The 20,855-nt window shown below is 36.4% G+C and overlaps 1 protein-coding gene across 1 annotated transcript; it reads right to left on the bottom strand.

Moving 5' to 3' along the window:
• Positions 1-1,444: 1,444 nt before the first annotated feature.
• On the bottom strand, positions 1,445-20,621 carry e(y)3 (PHD finger protein enhancer of yellow 3). The gene is made up of 14 exons (XM_090103537.1): positions 15,347-20,621; positions 14,643-15,132; positions 14,346-14,449; positions 14,127-14,228; positions 13,935-14,010; positions 13,468-13,618; positions 12,693-12,919; positions 11,683-11,951; positions 9,765-9,894; positions 8,668-8,830; positions 7,718-7,906; positions 7,010-7,235; positions 4,559-4,668; positions 1,445-3,491 (listed from the first exon to the last, which is right to left on the bottom strand). The coding sequence occupies exons 1-14, from the start codon at positions 20,164-20,166 to the stop codon at positions 3,169-3,171; spliced, it is 7,380 nt and encodes a 2,459-aa protein (XP_089959663.1). The 5' UTR covers positions 20,167-20,621; the 3' UTR covers positions 1,445-3,168.
• Between the last annotated feature and the right edge of the window lie 234 nt (positions 20,622-20,855).

Genomic DNA, 20,855 nt, shown 5'->3' with positions numbered 1-20,855 from the left:
AAATTGTACCGTAAAATAGCGGATCTGTTATAGCACCCTTAATCAAATTTATCTTAATTGAAATGGCTAAAATGTTGGCTTCGTCATTCGTCTTCTAAAATCTGTTTAGGAATTTACGCAATTACTAGTTCCAATGTTCATCTACGTCCCATGTTATTAATTTCAACAGTTTATCTTAAACGGTCAGGAAACCGTTATAAAAATAAATATGTACATAAATTGTAGATATGGTTATGAAAGAAATATTACTATGCTTATCATTATAATTAGCAGAACGTGTCTAATGTACCTGTCGCAGTAAGATAGATAAAGCCGAAATATAATTATATCCCTAGTGGTACGGGAGCTATTAACGTTTTAAAAAAAGTCATTTTAGTATAGTTGGGTTTTTGATATACTGTTTCTCTTGCTATTTCGGTTAGAGTCCGCGCTGTCTGGCTGGCGGTAGTGGTTGCGTTTATTAGTGCGCACAGGAAAATATCCGTAATTTAAAGTCATTTATTAACGCGTAATTTTTAATCTTTTGCCTTTAGATAGATCCATCAGACATAAATTTGTTATTGCAAGACGTTTTTTTCGTTGTTAAATAGGTGCCATACGCAATTTTTTATTTCAAAATCATTAAAATGCAATCGAAATATGTGAAATTACATCAACATGATTCCGCTTAAAAGGTAAGTAATAACTTTATTACTTATATTATATTATATTATCCTTTTTTAATACTTATATTTAATAATTAGTAAACTAATATTTTTAATAGATGGTTTCATATTTATTACACTTTTGGGTATTAATATGAATTTGATGATATATATGGTTTTTATCAAGTTTACATTAACGTCCTATTTGAGGTTCGTTCTCTCTAAAGGCAAAAGATTAAAAATTACGCGTTAAAAAATGACTTTAAATTAAGGATATTTTCCTGTGCAGATAAGATGCGCACTAATAAACGCAACCACTGCGACCAGCCAGACCGCCCGGACTCTAACCGAAATAGCAAGAGGAACAGTATATCAAAGAACCAACTATACTAAAATGCTCTCTTGTCAACGTTGGTAGCTCCTATACGATATAGGATATAATTATAGCTTCAAATAATCTCCTTGAAGCATGCTTTAACAAATTAGCGATTCGCCGTCGTCATGGTCATTGTATCTTTCATAGAGGACTAGTTTTTCGCCCGCGCGGCGTAATCAAAGGAAAACCCGCATAGGTAGTTCATTCCCATGGGTTTTTTGGATACTAAATATCCTCTGTTTAACCAAGTTACCCTCTGTGACAAATATCATGAAAATAGGTAAAGTAGTTTTTGCGTGACATACAAACTTTCGAATTTATAATATTAGAAGGATTTATGGTGACTGTCCAATGTAAAAAAAAGGATTATTATTGGGATAGGAATAAAGAGGAAATATTGGAGTGTGATATAAATAAAACTACGTTTCAAATTAAATTTACTTTATTTTTTTACAAAATTGACCGAACAGTGCGAGATTTCTAGAACGTTTACACTTGCATTAAGTAGACATAAAGTTTTAATTATTTCTCTTACAAGTAAGTCTTAATACACCTGTGTCGATAAAGCAATACAAATCCTGGCGGGCTTCCAACCCGGCCTGTTCGTATCGTATAAAAGATACATGATTTCATGAAATAATTTGTGGACATAATTCTTATTTGTCACTAAATTATGATTAATAATAACGAAAGCAACTATAACTAAACATGATACAATTACACTTAGACAGTATTAGTGTTTACCTGATCTATATATCTAATACAATGTATAATACATTGGGGAGAATTGCACGCAGCAGTGGTTAAAAGATAGCTTAACAAGGTTATAAGTACAGAAAACATTGAAAAACCTTACGTATACTGCGACCAGTGCGTTAAAACAATTGAGTCTTGAATGATGAGCTCCGCCCTGAACATTCGCCCACTATACGAATATAAATACTTTCAAAATAATATAATCTGATAAATAACGTTTTCAACTTTATATCTATATATTTAATACGGAGAATCCGTCAGGGCGAGGTTAAATAAGGTAGCCTATGTTTTGTACTTTGAAATTAAGACAAAGTGCTCACTAATAAACTAAATGGTATTCGGTTAATATAGGATATACTGAAACTTATATGTTTGATATCATGTTGTATAGTATATACTATATAATAATAATATATTAGAAGTGTAAAAAATATAAAAAATGGGGCCTTTCTCAACCAGTTTGCACTTCATCTTCGCAAGTAAATAAAAAAAATTGTCACTGAAAAAAGCCTTGATTTACAAAAAGAAAGAACTAAACTAAACGAAAAATAAAAACACAATATTATAATCTATATATTGTATAACCAACAGTGTCCTTAACAATAATATAAATGAGTACTATGAGTGGGATCAATTTCGATAAATCGATTAAAATTAAATTCAGTAAAGACATCACAGTATCTAAATATAGAGGCCAAACTTATTTTCGATTCTCCAATAAATTACATGTAATATAAAATCGGCTATAAGATTGTATACAGATGTATCCACATAAAGTATAACTAAAATAAATACCTTACAATGAAGAACTAAAAAAAATACTCTATGAATAACCTATTTCGTAAACAAAATGCGCACTGTCTTGTGTAGTGTAACCAATTTTTCAAACGTCGCATCGGAAATGCATAAAAAAGGCAGATTTACAATGTACATTTAGATTTCGTCTGCGGAGAATATTCTATAAACGAGTCTCAAGTCACACACGTATACACGGTTCGACATCGATATCATAACAAAATAACAGCACACTATTCAATCTCTCGTACTCTACGATCCATTAAGATAAATAACGCACGAGGACACACGATCTGTCTCGCAGCAAACATTAAAAAACTATTAATATTAAAAATAGTATGATTGCCCAGCTACCCATATAGTGAAGTTAGTATTAAATTACTGTACATATACGTTAGTGACCTTTTCACTACATCTATTTAACCACATAATCGAGACCGCGGTCTCGCCTCGTCACTATTCGATACATCTCACATAGCCTACGGTTAAAAGTTATATTAATCAGATTTATGCAACAGTTTCCTTACAACCGTACCGAAGCGAATAAGATATAGACCTACGACATCTAGATATATTACAGGGGGAGGCCTCGGGCGCTCAGTCGCCGACGCCGTCCAGCGGGTCGCTGGCGTCGTCGGCGTTGTCCGACGCGTCGTCGTCGTCGGGGGCCCCGGGCGGGCGCGCGCGGGGCCCGGGCGGCGCGGGCTCCGGGGGCCCCGGGGGGCGCGCGCCCTGCAGGCACTTCTGCATGTACTGGCGGTGCGCGTACTTGTTGAAGCGGCGCTTGGCCATGAACAGCGTGGCGATGGTGCGCGGCGCAAGGCGCACGGCGGCGGCGCGCGACGTGATGCCGCCGCGCCGGCACTCGCCGCACGTGTAGTCCAGCACGTGCAGGCTGGCGCCCGTCTGCCTAACGCAATCTGCGGGAGGGCACGCATGTACGCTCTGCCGACCGCCCCGACCCGCCCGCCTTCACCCCACGCATATTTCAGTTCAGCCCCAATATAGAATTAACTTTTTGGCTGTCTTTAGCGACATTAACGAGATTTGAAAGTTGACTGTTGTATACAAATATGCGTAGGCGATATGAAGGTCGACGATTCGGGGCGTTTCGACAGTGATCGCAAGGCACACACAAAACATCAACTGTATCTTTCTATTGGAGCGCATCGTTTCGACTTTCGATTTCGGCTTCGTCTAAGCGCGAGGCGGAATAAATATTCACTGTGTATTTTACATCATGCTTTCACTTTTACGTTCGTAAACAAATTCTAACACATAATTTGAAGCGTCCTAGGTATTTAGAGAATCGTACTATAGGTATTGCGTAACCATCGGGACGAATGTCGCTCTCGAGTGGCGCTCATGGAAATGAAGAAGTCATGACAGCGAAACATAAAAAGCGTACGGACAAAAAGCTCCATGACATTCCAATACAGTTGCACATCGTAATATCCATGCATAATGCTCACATTCACATCAAGCTACAGGCGAATCCAATAATTTATAAAAAATGGCTCAAATGGACACATCATGCGTTTGTAAGTGAAGCGAAATGAATTTGAATACAAAGTAGTGACGGCCAATTAAAAACTTACGGAAACCTCAAAAACGTCAAACTTTATATTCAAACATAGGTCCTGCGCTCGCTGACGTAATACAACGCCACATAACTCGCTAGTAACGTTCCACACGCACAAAATTTCAGACAATTAAATCCTAGAAAAAGCAAACATCAGTTTCCAGTCGAGTTATGCGTGTGGGTGACGTCAGCGAGCGGCGGTGTGGGGGCAGCCCCCCTAGACAAGTGGCTTTCTATTAGAGTAGAGATTGACGTAATCAATCGTCGTCGTCGTCGTAATCAAACGTCAATCTCATACATTCATAATCTATTCTATTAAACTTTACGCTAATAGAAAGCCACTTGTCTAGGGGGGCAGGGCGTGCGGGTGGTGTGGGCGGGTGTTGCTACGCGTGCACGACGTACCTTGATGCAGTTGCCTATCGCAGAGCTTACAAATGACGAGCTGCATGGTCCCCTTGGGCCCGATGAAGGAGCGCTCGCACAGCGGGCAGTAGCGACCGATGCGGTACGCCCTACGCACACACACGTACGACACACACACGGACCACACGCGCACGCGCACCGGAACAGAAACACGACAATCGACATTAGTATCGCGCACGCGCCCGACACGTACGCACGCGCGCTTTGTTACTTTCCTTCGGGCGGGAACGAGCCCACGCGGACGGTGCTCGTTATTCACTTCGAATCCACTCAAAAAAGAATCATTAGAGAGTTGAGATACACAGTGGAAAGATAAAAACATAGAAAAATTAATTGAATCGTGAAAGAAACATAATCATGCATTCCCACTTGAAATATCGAAAAATCAAGTGCGCATCATAAGAAATGAAATAACTCATACTAAAAGGGAAAATAATTGAAAGTAAATTTGAAAGAATCGCCAATTGTTTAGAAGGAAAGTAACAAAGACGAGTTAGTTAGCTTAATGAACACTGATGATATTATATGCCCGGGTTAGTGGTATGATGATTTTAATAATTTTTTGTTAGCTCGTTAGCGGTAATTCTGACCCTTATGTCGATGATCAACGCTGAAGTTTACATCACTTCCATACCTATTGGGGTGTCAACATTTAAACAAAAATATCCCTCATTTAAAAAATATCAGTAAATGAATTAATTTAATTAGATTTTTTGGTGTATACTATTTTGATTTATGCATTTGTAATTAAATTAAATATAATATTACTGATATTTCTTTAAGATTTAATTGCTCTTATAACTACAGTATTACATAGAACAACTTTGAGTGAGCAAACAACCTCCAATTATGAAAAATATGAGAAAACTTAGAATTAAAGATGAGTAGCATGCAACTTATCGCTAATCCCTTATTCTACCAAATATTTACTACACGACTACGTAATTAGACTCGTTAACTAAAAGCTCACTAAAATAGTATTATTTAGTAGAATCAGGGCGGCAAAGGGATTGTGCTTGTCGCATCGGATCTCAGAAAGTATGCGGGGTATATCAATGCTACGACATAATCAACCAGAAATATAAGCGAATGTCGACAGAGTGAATAAATACATAACAGAAATGGCACAGCCTGTGTTAGTCAACATCGAACACGCAATGAGATGAGAACAATGACTACCAAGACCAGTTATAAAAAACACATAAATCATTTGAATGATTTAAGAAAAAAGTGTGTACTTTTAACATCCGCGTTCCTCGTCGCTTCGACGGTAACGCATTGGGTTCACATTTTGACGTGGCCCCTCTTGGATTTACTTGAAAAATAACGTGAAATTATTTTAATTGGCGTCATAGTACATACATAGAAAATATGCTATTGGTGGTCGTCATAATAAGTCTTGTTATTATATTATGTGCTGTGCTAATTCTTGCAAGTGAAGATCCTGGTATTTACTGAACATGAAATATATCCTTAATTACAAACCCCCTTCTCAAGAAGTGTAGTTACAACTAGTGCATTAGAATATTAGCTGTACAGACTACAAATTTTTAATCTAGCCCTTACAGTGGTGGTAGTAGTAGTTATTTAAAATTAATCATAATCTTGGGGGAAATTGTAAATATGTAGAGTTTATTTGTATTTAAATTAATTCTGTATCATGTAAATGGTAACTTATCATATGATGATCAGTTATTACAAGTTTCAATTATATTAAACAGAATTTATAGTACTATTATAAAAAAGGTAGGTATAGAACAATGTAAAATACAAACCTGACATTCCACATCTCAAATAGATCTGCTTATAGAGACTCGATATTTGACTCCGCAGGCCAATAATAGTAGAGGACATACAAACCATTTTTGCAATCAGAATAAAGATTTTTCCAAACACCTTTCTATGTACCCTGATTCTTGTTAAACTCTTAGGTAAGTTTCTTCGAGAGCTTATTACTTTCGTCGTTAACAAATGTCGAATACTGATTACCTTGAAACAGGCGTTAGTTATTATAGCATATCTCGTGTACAATAAGTTGATTAACTTCCCCAGTACTGCAGCTCTAAAAGACCACGTGCTTTTAATGCTACAAAAACATTCCACTTACCTAGGTATCAGACGAGAGAACAATACATTTCAAATAAGAATCTGAAAATATTGTAACATATTTACTGCCAAATTTGTATGGTTCGTTAAAATAACGCATATCAATAGTCGAAATAATTAGATAATATTTTCAAATAAAAAAAACGCGAATATTTTTCTTGCTGTTTATATTTTGACAGATGAATGTCAATAACGTACATTCTCATTTGAAACGCATTGTACATCTATAACACCGTCGAACGCGCCGCCGCTGAACATAAAGGCGCGTTCACACGCACTGCGGGGCCCTAACGCAATGACGCGCGGTGAGCTATGCGTACAGACCTGGCGCAGGGCTCGCACAGCGAGTGCGAGTAGAGCTTGTGCCCGCCGGGCCCGCGGCGCGTCTGGTGGTGCCAGTGCGGGCTGCCGGGCCCCCGCGCAGTCACCGAGCCCTGCGCGGGGCCCGCCGGCCCGCCGCCTGCCGGCCCGCCGCCCGCCGCGCCCGGCCCGCTGGGCGACCGCGCGCCGCACGACTTGCACACCGCGCACTCCACGCAGTGCCAGCGACCTGCAAATATTGAAATTATATTAAAATTCATTAGCATGAATAAATTTCAACGCACACCGTTTGTAATTATACCTCCTGAATAGTTTGGTGAATAAGACAGTAGGTAGAATATCTAAAGTTAAAGGACTAAATAATTTAGTAATATTGTGGAGTCAAAAATACAAAGTGGAACACAAGAAAGTTGTAAATAATTAAAAACTATCTGCTAAATTTTTATATTATTTATTTCATTTGGCAACAGATGTACATCTTTTAAGAAAATTAGCATGCATAGCAAGATTATTAATTACGACTTTCATACTTAATAAGAATCTAAAAGACCACATAAAGTGTGAAATGTATAAATAAATAAATAAAAATCGTTTATTTAGAAATAATACATAAATTCAAAACAATTTAGACACGACGATCGCCTCAACTAGAAATATACCTGTATGAGAAAAAACTATCTCCATTAAGACTACTACAATAACAAATCATACCGTCGGGCACGCGGTCGAGCCCCACGCAGTAGATGTGGAAGCCGCGGTCGCACAGGTCGCAGAAGAGCATCTTGTCGTCGTCCGCGGGCCGCGCGCACGCGCCGCACGTCTTGCACTCGGCGCACTGCCACGCGTACTCGCGGCACTTGCGGATCGTGTCCGCGCTCAGCTCCACGCACGACGGGTGCACTGTGCACGAATAGTTCAATAAAATATGCAATACATTCAAATAATTAGACTAATCAACTTTCTTTTTTAATATTTGCACACCCAATCAATGGGTAGAATGTATTAGCCACATAATATTGTAATTAAAACATCTAAAATTTGTAACTACATTCTTGCAAATAAATATACTTAATTTGAATTTGAATTTGCAAATACAGGCACGACCAGTGTACTGTGTACGAATTTTGTTTTGCATGTGCTATAAATAGATTGTGTATTTAAGAGTGAATTACATTTACATGATTTCCAAATGGTATCCATGTTGTCAGGCACACAATGTTTAATAATTATGTATCTCCAATTTAAATTGCAGAACATTTATACGAAAAGAAAATTAGTCCAACCTCAAGATGGAACATAAAATATGTCAATGATATTAATTGTCTTATGAAACGACAAATTAAAAACAAACACACAATCGTCAGAACAGCTCTATCTATACTAATATTATAAAGAGGAAAGGTTTGTATGTATGTATGGTTTTCACGCATAAACTACTGCACCAATTTTGATGAAATTTGGCACAGATAATCTTTAGACCCTGAGAAAGAACATAGGCTACCTTTTATTGCGAAATATGTACCACGGGCGAAGCCGGGGCGGACCGCTAGTAATAGATTAAAAAAAACATTCCACACACAATCGTCAGAACAGCTCTATAATAGATAAAAAAACATTCCAAAACAAGACTAATTTATAATAACTAATTCCAAAACACTAACACTTAGCGTTGCAGTTCGCGCACACGAGGAACCGCTCGTGCGTGGTGCGTCTATTGGCTTCTATACGCAGCTTGCACGCGCGGCACGTGTCCGCCTCGCTGTCCTCCGCGACCGGAGCCGCGTCCGCGTCGCTTGTGCGCTTCACTTTGGTTAACTTCTTGCGCTGAAATATTGGTGTTAATGTTATTAAGGGCCGATTTTTCAATGCTTGGATAAAACTTATCCGTCCAATAAAGTATTACACGATAATATTAAAATGTCACGTAAACTGTCAAATACGGGCAATTAGAATACGTTTATAAAATGGTAGTTTTATACATTATTCGACGAATAAGTTTTAAACTTTTAACCAAGGATTGAAAAATCAGCCCTAAAAGTACATTAATTATTTCTATTTTTAAGTGATAGTGCTTTAAAATGGTCATCTTCTTCTTATATATAAAAATGAATCGCAAAATGTGTTGGTAAGCGCATAACTCGAGAACGGCTGAACCGATTTCGATAATTCTTTTTTTATTATATTCCTTGAAGTACGAGGATGGTTTTTACGTAGAGAAAACGTAAATATGTACCACGGGCGAAGCCGGGGCGGACCGCTAGTATTCAATAAACTCATGGTGGTTTTATTTTTCTATTCCTTCAAATTTTGCAGCTATTTTCATTACTTTTTATACAATTACGTACTTATCAAAACAAAATAACTATACTATCATGATACATATTTCATTATTAAACATAAAAAATTCAGTTGTTACAAATATCTGTAGGTACATTTTTATGAAAGAAAAGCAAAAGAATATAATCTTACAAATACACTACAAACTATACACCATAAAAAAAAGACGGGTTGCACTCCGGGAGTGCCGGCAGAAGTGAAAACTTGATTATTAACGTTGAGCATGTTTGATATTTTGGAATGGTATCCGTCTTACGCTTTTTCGATCAGGTCACGTGTCCTGACGCGAGTTTAAGATTTTATACCCATTACAGAAAAAGTGCTCAACGCCGCTTAAGAAGTTTTCACTTCAAAAATTAAATCGTATGTAGCTATACAATGAAAAAAAATCATATTTCATATCAGTATGTATAGTGTATACCTTTTGATGTCGATGCGTATCTTCGCTATCATCAGAGGAAGAGGCCCAATCGGGCTCCGACTCGGAGGAGGAGGCCACGGGCGAAGGCGCCGCGGCGGGAGCGCGTAATGCCGTGTTTAGAGGGAAGTATCTGGTGTAGAAATAATATTTGTTATTTGAGACATTATTTAATTTAACATTTTATAAAATAAGTATCAGAGGTAGGAAGAAAAACGGATGTTTCAGGAATTAGAAAAATAATGCTCATATTTATATTGCTTAAGTAATATATATAAGATTTGTAGAAAATCCGCTGTTGTTATTGTTGTTAAATCCGCGAATGGTCTCAACCATTGGATAATCTTAAATTTATTTTAAGACTGATTGAATACCTCACCACTGGGGGAAAAAAACCTAAAACTAACTTCTTGATTGATATTTTTAAACACTGATATGAAATAATTTAATCGATTTATCTTATAATATTAATTTATGATAACCAGCCACTTGCTCATAAAGTCATTTTGTAACATATTATATTTTTAAACAAGATTAGTTTTAAACTGACTAATAAGCTATCAGAACAAAGAAGTTGTGAAATTAGCTATAAATTTGGTAAAATTAAAATACAATGGAGTTCCAACAAAAACGGCATAGGGGCCGTTCATAAAATACGTCACACTAAAATTAACGTTTTTTGACCCCCTCCCCCCCGGTTGTCACGCTGTGTCACACTTTCTGTGACCCCCCCTGGAAATATTTCGTCACAAAAACTAAGACCCCTCCACCCCTAAACATGATAAATTTTGATTGATAATACACAAATTCTGATATGTATTAGAAAATATTTATTTTTATTTTTGTAATAAAATTTGAAAAAAATAAATATAGCAAGTTACAATTTATTGTAATAAATATACAGGGTATTTTTAAAAAATTATTATGGCCATTTTACTCATTAGGTTAAGTACTTTCGATATCAGTTTAAAGTTTTTTGATATCTGCAATAGTTACGGAATAATCGCTTGTGCACACTTAACGATTACACCCTGTACATTTAAATATCTGTATATATCTGTATATTCGTATTTACTAATACGAAATAAATGACTTCTATCATTATTAAATTGAAAAAAAAGTCGAGAGAACGAATACTCAGTAAAAATTGTTAATGAACGGCGAACGTCACGCTGCCGTAGACCCCCTGTACCCCCTTGTCACATCTTGTCACACTCGCGAAAGCCCCTCCCCCCCCTTGTATGCGAACGTATTTTATGAACGGCCCCATATCAGAAGAAAGTTCGATAAAAATATATTTGGCAGCAATTCAAAACTGAATGCTTACAATTTTTTTGAATTCCAAATATATTTTAGGACAATAAATTCCAGCAAAGTCATTGCACAGGTTGTAAATTGTCGATGTTCACACCAAAAGTGTTATGAAATAATCCCAAATATAATATAATCACTGCATTTACTCCGAGCTGCAGAGCTGTGACTTATGCTGTCACTATATCCAACACCCAGCTGGTCTGGGTGGTCTATACCAGTATAACTTTTGCAGATCATTTGCTGTGTAGAGCCAATGGGATGCACTCACTATAGCAGCTGAAAGCTATAGAGTCGCAACGTACCACAGCTCTATGGTAGAGTACTGGCTGCAGCTGCTCCGCCGAGTAGAGCGTTTAGACGTCACGATTGGAACAATATTTCTTTTTTTTTTCATTTTTAGTTAGTTTGATTCCTGGTCGATGCAAGTAAAATTTCAAATTTTTTTAAATGCAGCTCTATTTATTTTTTAAAATAAAGGAATGTTTCCTTTCAACAAAATTCGTTATCTTCAGTATTTTAAGTACTTTCCCTCCAGAGCCCATCGAAAATTTCCACACTGTATATACTTATTTCTGTGTGGCAATGTGTCACATGGTAGAGTACTCACTGCAGCTGCTCGGATGTGTAGAGCCGGTACGTGTGCTGGTACTGGCCGGGCAGCAGCGCGAGCGGGTAGAAGCCGTGCGGCGGTGCGACGCGCACTGGCGGGCCGGCGGGCTGGCCAGTGGGCAGGCCGGCTGGCGGGCCGGCGGGCGGGCCGGCGGGCCGCCGCCGCTGCACTGTAAGCGACTGCAGATCCACGCACGCGGGCCGCCGCAGCGCGTTCATGCGCGCGTTCCACTCGCTCGCCGACGCTATCGCGGCTGCCGCCATGTCCTACAACGTAGGATAGATTACGACTTTTCAGTTTAATTTACTGAAGTATTTTTAGGGAAGAATAAAAAAATTCCATATCCGATAAAACCACCAGGTTCAAAAGATGCTAAAGTTTGATGCTAAAGTATTGTACAATGTACATAATCTACATCTTTTGCATTTAAGTATCTAAAAATTCAAAATATTTCATAATTTCGTTAATACATTAAATAATTTTTTGATTCCATATTATATTACTCAATACTCATGTAAAAACACGAAATTACGTTTTATTTATCTAGTTATGGTTTTCACATGGTAAAAAAAAAACATTTCCATTGCTTTTTTATATGCCTTTCTGCTAAGTAGTGTTTGGTATATTGATAATTTTATTTTTTTCTCAAATACACTAACTGTAACTAACGTCATAACATCATTGATTATTTTATATCAGTATTTTCTTCAAAGCAAACTTAATCTTTAGATAAATGCGGCATAGTTATGTAAGATAAAGTATAAATAACAAAAACAATCATAACATGTGTTTGATTGTGTAATAACAATATATCTATATAGACAGAAAATATAGAAACGTAAATCCGATAGAAAATAATACTTTATAAGTGCAGTATTTTTTTTTATTTTAATAGCCTCGTTTTCATTGTAATATCAGACACGCGTCATTTCCAAATAAAAAAAAATTTAGAATCTGTAGCCTTTGCATTTCTATGCTATTTTATAAAAAAAGAACTTAAGCCATACCTGTCTAGTCTTTTCCGGATCGATTTTCGGCAACTCCGGTTTACTGTCCATCGATTTAGAATCAGCCTTCATCTCGATCCTGTCCTTGACTTCCGTCTTCACTTCCTCGGGCGGGGCGGGCTCCGCTAGTTGTTTCTCCCGTTGATACGATCTGTATTCTTCGTATTTGTGCGGGTAGTCTGATAGCATAATGTCTAGTACTTCACTCGCGTCAACTGCTGTTATGCCTGTAAAATATTGGTGGATTAAAAATTTTCTACAATGTAATTTTTTCATGTCCACAATTAAATATGGATTATGAGTCTAAATAATAATTTTTCTACACTAATATTATAAAGTTGAAGAGTTTGTTTGTTTGAACGCGCTAATCTCAGGAACTATTGGTCCGATTTGAAAAATTCTTTCGGTGTTAGATAGCCCATTCATTGAGGAAGGCTATAGGCCATATTTCATCACGCTAAGTCTAACAGGAGCGGAGCCACGCGGGTGAAACCGCGTAGCGCAACAAGCCGGATACAAATTGATACTTTATTACAAATTGATAATGATACTTTTTTCAATAATAAATTTTATGCAGTAAAAAAGGTCTTACAGAAAAATGCTTACTTTAATCTTCAATTCAAATATACAATTTGATATAAAACTATTTAAGTAACAATAACCATTTTAGAACTAATGACATGGATTTCCACGCACTAATTATATTTGTGATGCGATCTATCCATCAATTATGGAAAGTTTTATATTAGCAACCAATGATATTTAAAATATTCACCTAAATCACATAGCGCCTCACTGACAAGGCCTTGCCGTAGCACATAGTCCCTCTCCTCGCCAGTGATTGTCCGCCTTTTAAGTTCTGGATAACGTCGCTTGAAACTCTTTACGCCCAAAAACATAGCGACTTGTTCTTGTATCATCATAACCTGTAAAGAGAAATGATCAATTTTTTTGTTCCCATTAAAATATTTTTTTATACCTACATTTAAAACAGTTTTAATCATTCAATAGCTACATAATTTATCTGATTTGGAAACATCAAATACATTTACAAATTAAACAGTAATTTATATGATTTGGAAATCTATCTACCTATATGTTTGGTTGCAAACAAAAAATTGTCAATTGAGTAGGCTCAGGATAAGGCACTTAGTAAATTTTTTTCACAATAATATTTGCATTAAACAAATCGAAATTATATTTTTATAAATCATGTTAATTTTGTATAAAAAACATAATTACCTGATGATCAGCATCTGACTTTTCAGGTGGGGGCCAACTGTACTCTTTAACATCTTCTGCTGACCATACTTTATTACTGAAAAGGAAACAAAAAGATAAAACTGTAAAATTACATGATTATGTTTTACTTCTTTTAACTTATAAAGGTTTGTGAAAACTTTGAAAAATTCAAGAGTATTTCATATTTCTTACCTATCAAAAAGATCTGCAAATTTAGATTTCTTCATTTTACTACTTTCATTTGTTGAACTTTTTACAGAGCTCTGTGAATCTTCATCGAGTAAATGTGAGGGTCTGAAAGATATTATAGAAGAATACATTAGTTTAAGCATTTCATAAGTAAGGTTTTAAAAATTATGGACCGTCAAGCAATAAAATATGTCTAAAAGAAATTAATTCATATTTACTCACTTAGCAGGGGTAGCATTATCATCCATCATGCAAGTTTCCTCTTCAAACAATTGCACTGTTGTAGTAGCAGGACCGCATACTCTTCCATAAATTCCCATGGTTTCCTTTAATGAAAAAAAATATATTGATTTAATTTCTTATAAAGAAAAATATTGTTTAACCTATTGAGCCCCAAGTGGCCCGATCGGTCCATGACACAATAGATTTTCTATTGTGTCTGTGGTTCCGGGGCCTGAGTTATTAAACGATGTTTTTAATATTCGCTTTATTATGTTAAAACATTAATTTCAGGTTTACCTTCATATACATAGCGCCCCTGCCCCCTCCCCGCCCCCGGCCCCTGCCCCGCAGCGTGCGCGGCGACGCTCTGCCTCTGCCCCCTCTGCTGCCTCGCCCTCCTCGACCGCGACCGCGAAATTCACCTATCACCTCAGGCGATTTCGCAAAGGGATTCTCCATTCTCGGAAGCGTAGTTTCCAATACGACTTTCAATTCTGGAGTTTCACCACTGAAAAACTGCATGTCACTCGTAGAAGAATTTCGTCTCCTACTCGATAGTGGTGTTAAACACGTGGATGGCATTTTGTCCAAAGCCTCCGTCATACGTGGCAACTTTATTCTAGAGCTTGTCGGGTCTATTTCTTCAGGTTTTTGCTCAGATGCAAAAAAATTATTTGCAGTTTCGACGATCGGCTCCGGTTCGGGAGCGGGATTGGACTCTGGCTCTACGCGACGTCCGCGTCCACGCCCCCTTCCACGAGGCTTAACTAATATCACTGGTCTATCTCTGTAATGTAAAATTATTTGTTTAGTAAAATTTGTCCACATGATATCTCCATAGCATGATGTGGTTGTTTATAATAATTGAACAAACAAATATTACATGTAAAATATATGATTATCTTTTTTTATTATTTTAGACATAATACAACAATCATCAATCAAAAAAAATGTATAAAATAGTAATCAATCAGATCAAAGATTATATTTTAAAATAGTACCTTGATAGCCTCAAAGATCTTTGCGGTCTCTCCTCAAGTGCTGGTGTAGGTAATGTGATAGGTTTAGCTCCTTCAGAAACAGGTAACTTTCTTGGACGACCCCGTTTCTTGGGCTGAGGTGTTACTTCAACAATTGTTGGAACACTTTGGTCTGTATTTGTAAAGTCTGTGGCCGGTTTTAGGTTTCCTACTTCTAGTGGATCTTGAGATAATGGATCAGGAGTTATATTAAAATCTCGAGATTCAACATTCTCATGAAAAATAGTTTCCCTTATCTCAGAGCAGTTTTGGTCTATTGATGATATTTCCACTCTTACAGTTGGATTGCTATCTAATGAAGTCCCAGATTTAAGTTCTGGACTGACACTTTGTTTTCTTTCTGAATGATTGAGGGGCAGCACTTTCAGCTGTTTGGATTGTAAATTAGATAAAATATTATGCAACTTTGAGCTACCATTCTTAGAACAATTTTCATTATTAAGAAGAGAATGATTGACTATTTTGGATTGCTTCACTTCTAAAGAATTTGTAGGAGGTGAAACCTGTCCTGATTTGGCCACAGGTGTAATTGATAATGATTTATTTGACAATAATTGACCTAATTTTAGTCTCTTTGTATCAAGCACTGATAACTCAGATTCTTTTGGTGAGGGTGGACTAGGAATAGTCTCTGTATTTGATGGCCTCTTTCCAATAGTGCGTTTATTTAATGGGGATTTTTCTGGACTTTGTACAACCCTTGAGCTCCTTAATCTTTTACCTACAACTAGATTCGGTGTTTCTGTTTCATGTTTTTTTCTACTATTTAACACAGATCTCCTTTTGGTCACCGTACTGTCGGATATACCAGCATTTTTACTATCACTCTTCAGCATTTCCTCTGTAATAATTTTTGCAGAAGCACCATGATCAGTCTTATTTATTTTCAATATAATCCTTGGAGAATCTTGATCAGAGCTTTGATTTATTTTATCTGATATGTTAATTTCCAATGGCTTTGTTACACTTTCATTCATTTCTTTACATAGATCTTGCATTGAACGAACTTTTAATAAGTTAGGGCCAGAAATAATTTCTTTTATATTTTCAGTACTCGGACTTAAATCTCTTTTATAATGTTTGGATTCTGAAGTTTTATTAGTTTCGTTTGTAGAGGAAGTGTCATTCATTGAAGATTTCAGGCCTTCATTTGTCTTGGTAGATATGCAATTTGTTAAATTAATTTTACCATCAACATTTTGTGCACTTTCATCATTTTTATGACTTTCTAGAAGTTTTTTAAGAAGTGTACAATTGTTTTTGTTAGACATGGGTTTTCCTCTGTGATTACTTGGTGATATTGGTCCTCCCGACACTGCATGGTGTGATTCACTTGATAAGTCATTGATGCATTTATCATCTGCGACAGTTTTTACATTTTGTTTTTTAATATCAACAGTAAGGGGTGAGGAAGGCTTATCTTCTTTGGATGTGCATTCCTCATTTTTACTCTCTTCATTATTATGTGTTAATACCCTGTCAATATTGTCCTTATTCTCAGAATTGCTAATTGATTTCAATTCTTTTTCAATGTTTACAATAACTGCAGGTTGATTACTGTCATTTTGAATTGCTTTCTTTTTTGTTTCAGGTACATCATTTAAAGAATCGGTTTCAGGATTTAATACTGGTTTAATATTTAACTTACTAATTGCAGGTATATTTTCATTTATATTATTTAAATGTTCACTGTCATTTTTATTTATATGGTATTGTGTGTCACTACTACCAGAGTCAGTCCTTGTTTTTCGATTTATTCTCATCAGCAGAGGAGGATTCTTAACAGATGTGTCTTCACAGTTATCAACTTTCTGTTTAATATCTTCAGGTTTGATAATTGGCTTAATATTTATTTTTGTAACAACCGGTATATTTTGATTTCTCAGTTCAGGGCTGCTGGTACGTTCTTTTTTAGGTGATAATGGCAGTGGATAATCAGGTTTAACTAATGGTTTAATATTTAGTTTGGTAATAACAGGTATGTTATCTTCTTTCTGGACACAAAACTCTTCCTTTTCATTTGGTTTACATATAGGTTTAATATTAATTTTTGTTACAATTGGTAAATGGTCATTATTTTCATCACTTGAGGTTCCTGTTTCAGAGGAATGATTTTCTGATTCTTTAGAAATGTCATCCTCTGATGGCTTGACAATAGGTTTTATATTGAGTTTTGTCACAATAGGTATACTTTCATTGGATTTTACATCATCACAGTCTGTTTCTTTTGATGAATTATCTTCAGGACTTTTAATGGGCTTTATATTTAATTTTGTTATTTTAGGTATATCCTCTGCACTTAAATCAATTTCATTAGGGTCCACTATAGGCTTTATATTTATTTTGGAAACTACAGGAACTTTATCATCATTTTTATTACATACATCTACACTATTTTCAGGTTTTATAATTGGTTTTATATTTAATTTCGTTATTACAGGTATGTTTTCTAAATTTTCTGATAAGGTTTTTTTGGGAGTTTTACATACCATTTCATTTTCAGGTTTTGTAATTGGTTTTATAGTTATTTTAGGCACATGAGAAAAATCTTTCATATCTGAATTAGATGAATCTGTAGAAATTTTCAGTTTGGGTATTGGCGGAGTTTCTGAACTTTCTGATGTATTTTCTCTATTTATACTATCAGGTGGCTTAAGTGGTTTAATTGTGAGTTTGGGACTTAAAGGTTGACCATCTGATATTGGAACTGATTTTATTGTCAATTTAGGTACTTTTTCCAATTGATTTTCTTCTGATTGACATATGACAACTTTTAACTTTGAAGGTGATTCTCTTCCCTCTTCATTACTATTTTGAATGCCTTTAATAGTAAGTTTTGGAATGTTCGGCTCAGTATAGAACTTTCCTTCAGTTTCAGTACCTGGCTTTCCTAGTTTAATAGTTACTCGAGGAACAACATCTTGTGGGCCTTGATCTGAAGCAGATGCTTGATCCGACGTACTTGCACTGTCCTCATTTTCAGAGTATTCTGATTCAGATATTTCACTACTGCTTGACTTCCGATGAAGTTCATTAATTCTTTCAGGTGGTTTTAATATTGGTTTTATATTTAATTTTTTTATACTTGGAATTGAAACTTTTTCATCGGATACATTCTCAGTGTCCTGTTCAGTAGGAGCTTTGAGCGGTTTTATTGTCAATTTAGGTATTGGAGATTTTGGGTCATCACTTGATTTATTATTAACTTTTATAGTTAACTTTGGTACAGTTTTCTCTGGTTCTGTACTTTGTTGCACTTCATTGTCTGTATTTATATTATTACTACTGCTTTCCTTGTTTAATTCTTCACCAACAACCTGCTTTGGACTACTTTCTATTACTGGCTCAGTTTCATTTCTAGCCGGCAGCTCAGGAAGCACTGATGGTGATGATTGGTCATGTTCTTCATTAATAATTTCCTGTTCATTAGGTACTTCAGATACTAATAAACTTGGAGACATAGAACAATTTTCTTGATTATCACTGATAACGTCACTTTGTTCAATATTTTGTACTGAAGCAGTACTGATAGCATTTTCATTTGATTGTATGTCAATAGTTGGAGTTGATTCATTTGTAACATCTATGGGGATTATGTCTTTTTGGTTTGTTGCACTCTCTGTTGATGTGGATTGACACTGTTCACTTTCCGTAATAGATGATTGTTTATTAAATTCTAAATTATCTGTATGATTAACTTGTGGATTAATTTTCTGCCTAATAAGTCTAATTTTTTTAGGAGGACTCGTTGAAGTTTCTGCTTTGCAGATACTTATTTCACTTACATTTCTAATCTCTTCAGACTTAACACTATCCTGTACAGTAGACACAGCATCTGATGAACTTGACACATCCTTAGTGATGCACTGACTTGATTGTTCGGGTGCTTCGGTACTAATACTTGAATCAACCGTGGACGACACAGTTGAGTCTGGCCGGCTAAGAGCAGGTCGTACTAAACGCCTTCTTAAAGGTGACCGAGTCACAGCTTCTACACTATGAGTCTTTTCACTTACACTAATGTCACTTGATGTAGATTCTGCACTTTCAACCACAACTTTATCCCTACTATCACTGGATGTCACACACTTAACTGTCCTCTCACAGGGTCCATTTTCACTATCTGATACAGATTGTTCAGTCTTATTTACACTGCTTGTAGGAATATTTGGCAAGGGGCTACTGGGCAACTTTTCTGAACTTGATGCCTCTTCATTGTCAACAGGAGATATTGTATCAACTGTGCAAACAGGTGAATTGGGTTTAGGTAATTCACAGGTTACTGTCAAATTGTCACTTTCATTATTTTCAGTACAGTCTGTACTAATTACAGGACTATCAACACTACAACTCTGAGTTTCTTCAACAGTAGCAGGAGCTACTTGCTTCGTCTCCAATATTATTGAGCTTTCTTCGGTTTGAATAACTTCAGTGTCGGTTTTTCGGTCTTCTTGATGCACCGGTAAACTTTTAGCGTCTGTATCCAATAATAATGGTATTCGCTTTGGTGCTCCGGGCCCATCAACGATCTCATCGATCATATCCAAAATCGCTTCGGTACTTGTGTTGACATCTTGTGTCGAAGGTGAAGGAACGCTGTCGCCATCGAAATTATCCTCGGACATCGCGGGGGTTTGACACGATGTTCTAGTTTCAAACGTATCTTGTTGAAAACTACTAGTTGCATTGACGTCCTCAAGCTGTCCGAGATCCTTTTCCCGCGCCGATTCGCGGCGGGAAGCGTTTGTTGCGGTGCCCGCATCTTCTTCTGAACTCTCCATTATCTACTGTTTAGCGACGCTGTCATATCTGAAATATAAAACGTCCGCAAGATGATATTTACGTTACATACGAGTAACCTGACGACATGAGAGCTTGACAAACCACAGGCACCATTCTAATTCACCATAACGCTACGAAAATATGTTCACGGATCCATGGTGTAGATTAATGTACATACACATGTAGTTTATTCTCATATTCACGACGTTTACGTGTCGCCTGAGTACACAGGGGGTCTTGAAAACTATCCATTCAACAGCGTAAACCGGCAAACAAAAAGCTTGTATACGCCATTTTTAAAACCAAAGACATGGCAGGTTTGAGGTATAAGCCAATAAAAAATATCTTATTCGGACAATTCGGCCATTGTCGTGTTGGTAAACTGCATGCTGCCCATAGATCGCTCCACTCGAGCTTTTAGCTTGTAAAAGAGTAATAAAATATGCCTTTCAACATGTGGTAAAACGAGTAGGATAATATTCAAGTAGTAGACAAAATTATTACTAATGGCAACAAAATTAAAGCGTGCTTAGTCTGTTTTGTTTTTATTTTCCCATAATTTGCATGTAATTTGTAAAAAAATTATATTTAATACATGGAGAATAATTTGAGATAATATATATATAATCATTCAGATCAAATAGCTCTACATTATTGGGTAAAATTCAATAAAAACAAGAGCAAACAG

The sequence above is a fragment of the Colias eurytheme genome, chromosome 7 (assembly GCF_061535395.1).
Source record: "Colias eurytheme isolate Ceu_HAF_F1 chromosome 7, ilColEury1 Martin Lab GWU primary, whole genome shotgun sequence".
Lineage (NCBI taxonomy): Eukaryota > Metazoa > Arthropoda > Insecta > Lepidoptera > Pieridae > Colias > Colias eurytheme.
The sequence above is the reverse complement of the archived record's forward strand: the minus strand, read 5'-3'. Positions and strand labels throughout refer to the sequence as shown.